The following is a 10,091-nucleotide window of genomic DNA, read 5'->3' as shown; positions in this document are numbered from 1 at the left end:
AAAATGATATTCTGGAACGTGGCACGGCTTCGTTCAAAGATAGATCTACCCTTCTGGTTAACAGATATAAGACAATATAACATCATCTGTCTGCAAGAAACCTGTCTGACTGTTCCGATCCACCTACTAGGCTACAAGACGTATAACTCATTTGCCCAACCCTCTGCTTCTGGCAGAGCAAAAGGCGGTTTGCTAATATATATCTCTAATGAGTTTCCAAGTGCAGGTATAGTAGAGTTAATGCAGGGTCCTAATTTTCAAATACTTAAAATATTGCCTAACAAAGCGTCGATTTACTACATTATTAATTTTTATAATAATCTACCGTATCAGGATTTATTTCCTGTTTTAGATAATATTTCCCTTCTCCTAATGGAGGAGCGGAAGAAACACACGAGTAAAATGTTTAACGTGATCTGGGGAGGAGATTTTAATTTAACTCTATGCAAGGAGATCGACTCCAAGAAATGTGGAATAATGGACGAAAATGGGATAAATTTGACTCACTTCCTACACACCAGCGTAGGGAAGCGCTTAACTGAGATCCTTTTTATTTTGGAGCTTGGATTTGCAAACGAACTCGTAGCCCCCCCCAGTTGAATTCTCTCCCACATTTAATGGCAGGGGCCTGTCCAGCTTAATTGATTTTATATTAGTTTCTCAAAATATGACAGATCAAATGCGTAGTTTTAGCACAGGAAATAACGCTAGCAGCGACCACTTTCCAAATACCATGATCATTATAGTACCTGACTCTCACAAAAAACATAACTTGCCCACGTTATTGACTCAACAATCACTGAGGGTAGATAAACTGAATGGGTACTCAATAAAATGGGAAAAAATAGATCCTGCTGAAACCACAGCTAAGGTATTGAGACGCACACTCCCGCAAGTAGAGGTATGCCTTAACCCGGACTCCCGATACGACCAGATACTGGCTAGCTTCCTAGTTATTACAAATGCAATTAAGGATGAATTGCTACGAAAAACGGAAAAATATAAGCACCCAAAAAAGGGCTGGTTTAACTCACTCTTAACGAAAGCATTACGTAAGACCATCAGAGATAAGGAGGAAATTATAAAACTAAGAAGGGACTACAACCAGGCCCTAAAAAAGTGCAAATTGGATATTAAAAAAGATTTATGGGACCAATTACATCAGAGCTGCGCCCTGAAAGATACCACTACTTTTTGGCGTATTGTTAAAGCCCCATTTTTAACAGACCCAAATTCCATCCCCTGAATTGAAGTGGCAGTGGACGAAATCGCTTGGGTCAATCACTTTTCCAAGATCTTTGGGCACACAGAGGGTAATAAACATCTGCCCACTGACCCAATAGGGTGGGGTGACCCTCGTAACTGCTTAACCCATACAGCGAACCTGCACTTTGATCACAAGGAAGTAGTTACCGCCTTGATGGCATCCAAATGTGGGAAAGCCCCAGGCCCTGATGGGGTGCCAGTGGACATTTTTAAATATAATCTTGGCTTATGGTCCCCTATTCTCACCAGGGTTCTTGAAGCCATAACCACATTAGGCCCAATTAAATCATGGACCACCTCAATTTTGCTCCCCATATTTAAAAAAGGCGATCGCAATAACCCAGCCTGCTACAGAATCATTTCCCTCCTGGACGCTGCTGGTAAAGTGGCGGTGCGCCTAGTCCTCCAAAGACTCCAAGACTGGGCCTCCAAAAAGTTTGTAATATCAGATCTACAGTATGGGTTCCGGGAGGGTTTGGGGACTGTGGAACAGGCTTTAAATCTTTCACTAATAATGGGTAAATATGTGGGGGCAAAGAGCGGTAAATTGCACTTGGCCTATGTCGACCTCTCCGCAGCGTTCGACTGTGTATCCCATGCCAAGCTGTGGAAAATTCTCTTGAATATGGGCGTAGATCCCCCGTTTGTCTATTTTATGTAAGATCTATACTCAGATGCATCTGCCAGAGTAAGATATGGCCCAGGTGGAGAGCTTACCAAACCATTTTCTGTGGTAAAGGGAGTCAGACAGGGGTGTGTGCTGGCTCCCTTTCTCTTTAATCTCTACACAAATGGTTTGGAACCTGCAATGTTGGAAGGGAGCCAAGACCTGCCCATGATAGACCGCCGTCAAATTCCCGCGTTACTTTACGCGGACGATGCGGTCATCATGGCCAGGACACCCCTCCAGCTACAGCTTCTTCTAAATAGATATTGCCAATTCATGGCGAGCTTAGATCTCAATATTAATATTAGAAAAACGTATATAATGCATGTAGGGAAAAGAGCAAGGCATGCAAAAGGAATCTATGTGGATAACATCAAGCTGGAATGCACAAACTCCTACCCCTACCTGGGCATCTTGATTGACAACAAGTCTAGCTGGCAGCAAGCAATTCAGACTAGGAAACTGTCATTCATTAGAGCTACCACAGCTTTGGTATAATTTGCACAGAATTTGGGGCAACGCCCTTCCCGTGAGATGCTTAAAATCTACCAGGCAAAATGTTGCTCAGTAGCGACTTACGGTGCAGGGGTGTGGGGCCACGTCGCAACCAATTCCCTTCAAAAAGTGGAAAATGGTTTTATAAGATACCTCCTGGCTGTTCCTAAAAGTTCACCGACCTACGGTTGCCACTTAGAGTTAGGCCTAGATTACCTATCTGACACTATTGCCATCCAGCCAATACTCTTATGGCACCGTATATGGCGGACAAAAGAATGCAAATTGACCCGCTCCCGAATTACGGATTGTCTAGCCCTAGAAAACTGGATATCTATTTCATGGTTGGTCTATGTGCGTAATTTTTTAGTAGATCTAAACCTAGAAATCTATTTTTCTTACCCATTGACTACAGCAGAAATATCAAGGGCAAATTTGAAAAATCTATGTTTATCACATCTGCGGGAGCTTCGCTTAACCAAGGAGATTATTAAGCCCTCAAATGTCCATCTCCTAGCGGTTCAGACCTCATTTGGGATCCAACCATACCTACAACTCACCCTCACAGATTATGAGAAATACTTATTAATCCGGTTCCGTTTCAATATTTTTCATCGATTGATAACATTCCCGAAGCAAAACGATTGGTCCAATAATCTTCCACCCTGCCCTTGCGATGAATCCTCAGAGCAATCTCCCTTGCATCTAGTATTTTTCTGTAATCATTATGTATTTCCGCAGAGAAAATGGATTATTCCTTTAATAAAATATATGGGTTTGCGCCGCTGTCGTCCGGCGCTCCTTGCTTTGCAATGTCTAGACACTGAATTTAGTGTTAAACCCATAGTCTGTTTCTTAAAGGCCTGCATTAAATATCGCAGAGACTATGATTAGTTCTAAATAGAGAAACTGATGCTCTGTTTTATACAGCCCTAACCCTACAGCTTATAGCTTGCTAGTATTCTCCTTTCATGCTGCCAGCTATTCCCATTTGACTGTATTTACTTTATGTAAACGCTGCCATTTGTTAAAACCCATTGCACTATTCCAAACCATGCTGCTATCTCCTATGTGAAATGTGTTTTTAGCCTTAAAGAATTCCTGTTGTAAATGTACAAAAATTGGTTGTCTGGAACACCTTTTTATTTTGAAATACCTGTACATTATTGATGTGTCCGCTATGCATTATGGGCCTTTTGTGTACCTATTGAGTAATGTTTTAAAATGTACATTTTTATTGCTATCTCTGTGCTTTTATAAATATATTATATCCGAATAAAGTTTTATCAAAGCATGGCCAACGGTTAAATAGTAATTCATTTCTGCTATTTAGCCTGAGGTCTGGTAAATAATTACATTTTTGCTATTTGCATGGCTGTTGGCCAAACTGTACATAATATCTGCTGTTTTGACAACAGCCAGGTCAAGATTGAAGTTTCTTGGCAATTTCCACAGCTACTGCACTAATAGTGCATAATATTGGCTAATTAGCCAGTGGCCGTGTGAGTTGTGAAATGTATTCACTATTTGCTTGACCACCGGCAAACAGTACATAATGTGTTCTACTTAGCCACAGCTTGCTCCTTGCATGGGCGTCAGTCAAACAGTTCATAATCTCTATTATTTTGCCAGCAGATAGTAAATAGGAATACTTCTCTGCTGTTTTGCAAGGCCACAAATTAAATAATTTCTACTATTTAGCCAGCTGCCAAGTAAACAGCAAACAAAGTCACTATTTACCTGGTGGCCGGATAACTAGTCGCTACCTTCTTCTTTTACCATTTTCTTGTATAAATCTTTGAGTGCTGCAAATATATTGTTTATACAGCCTAAATGCTGCGAGAAAATGCCAATCTGTTATAATTTTTAAATGCTTTTATTTATTGGCATTTATCAATAAAGAACATACAGCTTCAAAGGGGCACCAACACAATTGTCCATTTAGCATTTAAGTTACACAATTTCATTTGACAACACACAGAGTATTTATAACACTGAGTCAGAAAAAACAAATCAACATATAGCCGAGTTGAATTGTCTTTACACTATAGCTGCTGATACACTAAGGAGGCTGGTCAATCTTCACCTCGTGCAGTATGTAACCCCGGATCATCAACAGTCAACAAAGGGGAGTCATGTTAACGAAAAAAAAAAATAGAAAGAGTTACAAAATTTTCTTTAGTCAGGAGCTCAGGGGCATCAATTCCCCATAGTTTGTTAGTTACTCTTGACAATGCGGCTGCCCGAGGCCACCCTGTGGCCATCAGGAGGGTGGGCCGGTAGTCCCAGAGGGCTTCCCCTGCCCCCCCTACTCTGGTTCCACTCCTCCCCGGGCAGGAGACGCCCGGCTGGAGGGTGTGTGGGCTAGTGACGCGCGTCCGGGGCGGCAGGCAAGGCGAGGGGTATATAACCTCCCCTTGCGATTTTACTAGCCTCTTTGCTGCTCCGGACGTCGCGGACCAGAGCAAACGAGCGGCCGGCTACGCGGCTCCAATAAGAGAACGGGTACCACCTGTAAGATGTGGCTCAACCGTTAGGGAGGCCGACTTTAAGGCTGGGGATCCAGGTTCGAATCTGGCAGGAGGTCGGTCAGGCTAACTGAGTATTCTCCTGTCTAATGCAGCTGGTGGTCATGTGGTACCTTTGGCGAGAGATAGTGAGCCCACGCTGGCCCGCTCAGATATGTCTTGAGGACAGGCGCGCTCAAGGCTCGGTGTCCCGGCAGGCCTCCTGGCCCTGAGCGTTCCAGCAGCTACAACTAAGCCAGGGACTTGGGGGCGTCACCTTGCATATGCCTGGCGCCCCTCCCCGCTCTTGGCGTTAGATGGCCGCGGAGCGGTGTGCCTCCGCCTTCCTGGGCCCCGGGCAGGCTTGCCTGACATTGCTCGGAGCTGCGAGCCCGCCAGAGCCATGATTAAATTGGTGAGCTCCAATCCATAAATTGAGGTTGGAATAGGATACAAGTTCAAGGAGAATTTCTAAGAGGTTTCGCTCATCTTTTCTCCTGTCGGCGCCAGTATTGTGTCTTCAGTCATGGTAATCATAAGAAAGGCAAAGTATTTAGTTATTATGATCACAATTTTACTCCTTATGGTGCTACTTACTCTTAGGTCTGTTGCCTTGCTGTTTAAAGTGTATACAAATATTTTGTACAATCTACATAGGACAGACAGGATATATGCCAATATTTAGTCGGGGGCGGAGTCCAAGATGGCTGAGTGAGGACTCTGCTGTGCGGCAGACCGAGAAATCTCTCCTCCACACTGGTATCGGCGGATCGCTAGAGCCTCTAAACCCCTAAGATTTAAGATTGAAAGTGGGTAAAAACTTGAAACCCTAATGATTGTGTACACGGCGAGGAAGTAATCGGAAAGAGGAGAGACGAAACGGATCGGACCTGACTGATTGAATCGGACCGGCGTAGCGGCATTGCAGCCGCTCCCTTCTACTAACAACTCTCCCGGGCGTTCTCCACAGCCGATTTCACCGGATAATTGATGCTGTGGCTGTCTACGAAAATCTGGCGAGCGGTTAGGGACTGGTTTGTGAACCGGCTCGCTCGACCAAGTATCGATTTGTTTGGTCTGCCGGCGGCGCTCAAGACGCGGAGTGCAACCGTTCCACCAGGAGTTATGTCGCCCAAACATCCTCCGAGCACAACGCGGAATACCAAAACCTCCGCAACAGCAGCAGCAGCGGCGGCGGCCGCTCTGCCTACGTCTACAGCCCCAGCCTCTGTCCCTTTGGTTACCACGGCCGTGGTGACAAAAGAAGATACGACGACCGGGGGGGCTGAGAAAGCGGCAGCAAATGTAGCGGCGGCAGCGTTGGCAGCACCGGCCCAAGGAGACACGGACGTTCTTCATAAGGCTGCTATCTTGAAGGGGAGCGATAGGAAGGCGACAGGTAAGACGATCCTGCGCCCTCCTCTACTGTTGAACTGCGGGACAATACCTAAAATGGCACAGAAAGGTGCAGACATTACTGATGGTGCTAATTCCGGGTGGCTTCGGGGGAGGTGCGGGACCCCCCCGTTGAATACCAGGACACAAACCATTCCTATAGCATCAAATGGCGAAAGGGAAATACAGGTTGCCTCACACTCCTTATCAGGGCTATGTATGGATAAAGCCTCTTCCCCCAAAGAAGATGGGGCAGTAGCACCTACTCAACATACTATACTATTGGATAATACAAATCATGATGATTTTGCTCTATCAGCTCTCTCAGTTATATCTCCTACCCTCACTGAAGGCAGTGAGACCCGGGAGACCTTAGAAAGCCTTGAGGCAACAGAAGGAACGAGGGTGGCAAATGGGGGGCCCCACTCATTAAATATCTCCACGACACTACCGGATGCTTTAGTCATCCCCTTGACTATCAAACCCAAGGCTATAGCTACATTGTCGAGGTTGGAAGGCCTAACAGACACAGGCAAAGGCATAATAGGAGAAAATAGTGGTCCTGTAATGTGCCCAATGGGTAATTCTTGTTCGGAACAGGCCTTGGAATTGGCTGAGGAACACCTCTCCTTTGAGGACTGTGATGATGATACAGAGGAGGAATTGGATAAGTCTACGGATAAGTTCCTGAGCAGGCTACCTCCACAGAGACGCAGAGGTAAAGCCAAGACAATCCACAAGAAGAGAGGGAGAGTTTTGTCTAACCTGGCTACAGGAGCAGCCCCCTTGATTACTAAAAAAATGGTCATCGACAAGAGCCCGCTAAGAAAGTGGATTGAGGCCAAGGGGTTAGTCAAGAGCATGGCTTTAAGGCTCTCAGGGGGTAGCCCTACAGATAATGAGACGCTACATGCCCCCGTAATAGGGCCTTCTATGACGCAAACTCCCAGCCATGTCCCTTCTGAGTTAACTGCAGGGGAAAAAGATTTCCTATTAACTGCCACAGCCTCTAATCTACCGATACCTGTGGATATAGATACTGACTTAAATAAACCCTTTGTTGAAAATACAAACACAAACTCAACGGAAGAGACCAGGTTGGGACAAACTGGTCACCCCCAACTGGACACTATATTAAAACTTCTGATAAGTCAAAGGGTGGAATCGGAAGCGCACTATCAGCAACTGAAAAGTGACAATGTAAGACTGCAAACCTCCATAACTGATCTAACCTCTATACTAAAGGGCGTTACACAGGAGATAATAGAGCTCCAGCAGCGCACAGTCGTGGTAGAAGAAGGAACTCAACGGTTAGATGCCACTGTGGGGCGCCACGATGCAGAACTAACTCAACTCCAGGGGAAAGTCGAGGACCTGGAAAACCGACAAAGGAGATCCAACCTCAAACTTTACGGAATCCCGGAAGGGCTAGAGGGATCCGATCCAAGGGCTTTTATGGTGAAACTTTTGCCTCGCGCCTTCCCGGATCTCTCAGACTGGGATTGGGACTCCCAAATACAAAGAGCACACCGACTTCCACTTGGCCTAAAACGTCAGAATAGTAAATTCCCACGCCCATTCTTAATACATTTTGGTAACTTTCTGCTCCGACAAGCTGTGTGGCAAAAAGCTAAGCCTAATACCCCAATAACTATTGACAATCTTACCATCTTCACTCGTTCAGATCTTAGTAAAACTACGATGGACAAAAGATGGGAAATGCGAAAATTAATCGACCCAATCAATAAATTGGGAGGCCTAGCATATCTACAAGAACCCGCCCGACTTAAAGTGATTATGAAAGGGCGCACAAACTTCTTTAGTGATGTACGGGAGGCACAGACATTTCTTGCCAGCGTCAACAGGAGTAAAGACTGAAGGAAAGAGAGGGGGTTAATCTTTCTCTCTGCATATGCGATAAAGAAACACTAGATAAATAGAAATGGGATTATGAAGGGGCACGGGGAACACGGAGAACAGGGGAACTCAAGATCTAGGTGGGGCATTGAATCTTCAAACACTTAATTACTTAATTTTTATTCCACTATTTAGTATTGCTAGTCTGTACTGGATGTATAATACACCAAAATATAACGTGCCATCTAGAGGTTAACATCAGTGTTGATGAGGCAATACTAATAGCTGATGCTCCAGTGGGAGGGGGGAGGGGTTATTGGTCCACTGCCGCAGGCGCTGCCTCATCAACGGCAGCAGTAGGTAAGGGGGGGGATGGGGGGTAGGTCTTCGCAGACAGGGGAGGGTGTGGGAGATGTGGGAAGGTGGAGGGAGGGTTGGGGGAAAAATGAAAAAAAATATTTTCAACCTGGTAGAAGGACTGGATTTGAGATTTATGTTTGTAAAATATATTCTTTATTTGGAACTATACATGATAAAAGAGAAAAAACGAAGTATTGGATTAACAGAAATGATGGAACGAATGCTGATTATTGACACTACATCTTACATTAGAGATGCATAATATTAAATGTTTGGCATGGAATGTCTCAGGGTTGAACAACAAACGTAAAAGACGCTTAGTTGCCGAAGAACTAAGATTATACAACCCCCACTTAGTATTCTTGTAAGAAACCCATAATATAGATAAAGATAAGAAACTGCTAAGCCAATTGGGCTTTGAGATGATAACCAACTCGGCCGTTGCTTCCCCTACAAGAGGGGTTGCTATACTGAAAGACAAAAGGTTTAAGGCAGAAATAATTAAAACAACTTGTGACAAATGGGGCATTGTTAAAACTCTGTTTTAACAATGTGAAGCTTGTAGCCTGTGTTGTCTATGGGCCTAACAAAGAAGATCCCAGAATATTCGAACAGCTAAATATAGCTTTATTAGACTGGGAAGGAGAAGTAATAATTATGGGTGACTTCAATTGCATTCTGAACTGTCAAACGGATACTACACGTCAGGGTAATTACAAACGAATGCCCAATACTAGAACATCTATCTTAGATCTATGTAAGTTACACAATGTCAGAGATGTATGGAGTTCTCTATACCCAAACTCTCCTGGTTACACATAGTATTCAGCTCCCCACAGGCTATGTTCACGTTTAGATATGGCTTTTGTTTCAGATTCACTGATGAAATCCACATCAATGGTAATATATCCACGTATAACATCTGATCATAACCCCATTATGATTGAATTCACTACCTCTCTGAATTGTAAACCCCCGAGACCTTTTACATTTCCCAGGAATTTAATATCTAATACGATTTTCATCTCGCAACTAAAACAACATATTACAGAATTTTTGACTATTAATAGAAACACTGCTTCATGCTTAACAGTATGGGATACATGTAAGGCCAGCATCCGAGGGTTTACGCAAACATTTGTCTTGAAACAGAACCACGAAAGATACAAATATAATTTAGCCCTGACCTCTGATATCGCTGCCGAGGAGACAAAGCTAGTACAAGCTTTAAGAGATAACTTATCCACTCTGGAAATCAGTGCAAATCTTAGCCAGCTAAAATGTAAGACTAAAGAAATACTTCTAAAAAAAGAAGTGCACAGATCCATAAATATAAATTCTCACAATATGAGGGTGGAGATAAAATCGGCAAAATTTTAGCATTTAAAGTGGCAGAGGATAGAGCGGAGTCTACGATTGTCCAAATTTTGGGGGTTGACAATAAGAGATACAATCAGCCAAATTATATAATCCAGCAGTTTGCTAAATATTATGAAACTCTGTATACACCGGAGAACATGCCTAATGACTTTATAATTGAGAAT

General features: G+C 43.9%; 1 protein-coding gene across 1 annotated transcript; it reads left to right on the top strand.

The window, feature by feature from the left end:
- Positions 1–6,549: 6,549 nt before the first annotated feature.
- LOC147722901 (uncharacterized) lies at positions 6,550–8,208 on the top strand. The gene has a single exon (XM_086967408.1). It carries the CDS (start codon positions 6,550–6,552, stop codon positions 8,206–8,208), a length of 1,659 nt encoding a protein of 552 aa, XP_086823534.1.
- Positions 8,209–10,091: the final 1,883 nt, after the last annotated feature.

The sequence above is a fragment of the Lissotriton vulgaris genome, chromosome 4_1 (genome assembly GCF_964263255.1).
Source record: "Lissotriton vulgaris chromosome 4_1, aLisVul1.2, whole genome shotgun sequence".
Lineage (NCBI taxonomy): Eukaryota > Metazoa > Chordata > Amphibia > Caudata > Salamandridae > Lissotriton > Lissotriton vulgaris.
This window is presented reverse-complemented; position numbering and strand designations above follow the sequence as displayed.

Bases quoted from the DNA above. Each gene is read 5' to 3' on its own strand.
- LOC147722901 (XM_086967408.1), top strand. From the start codon at position 6,550: ATGGATAAAGCCTCTTCCCCCAAAGAAGATGGGGCAGTAGCACCTACT.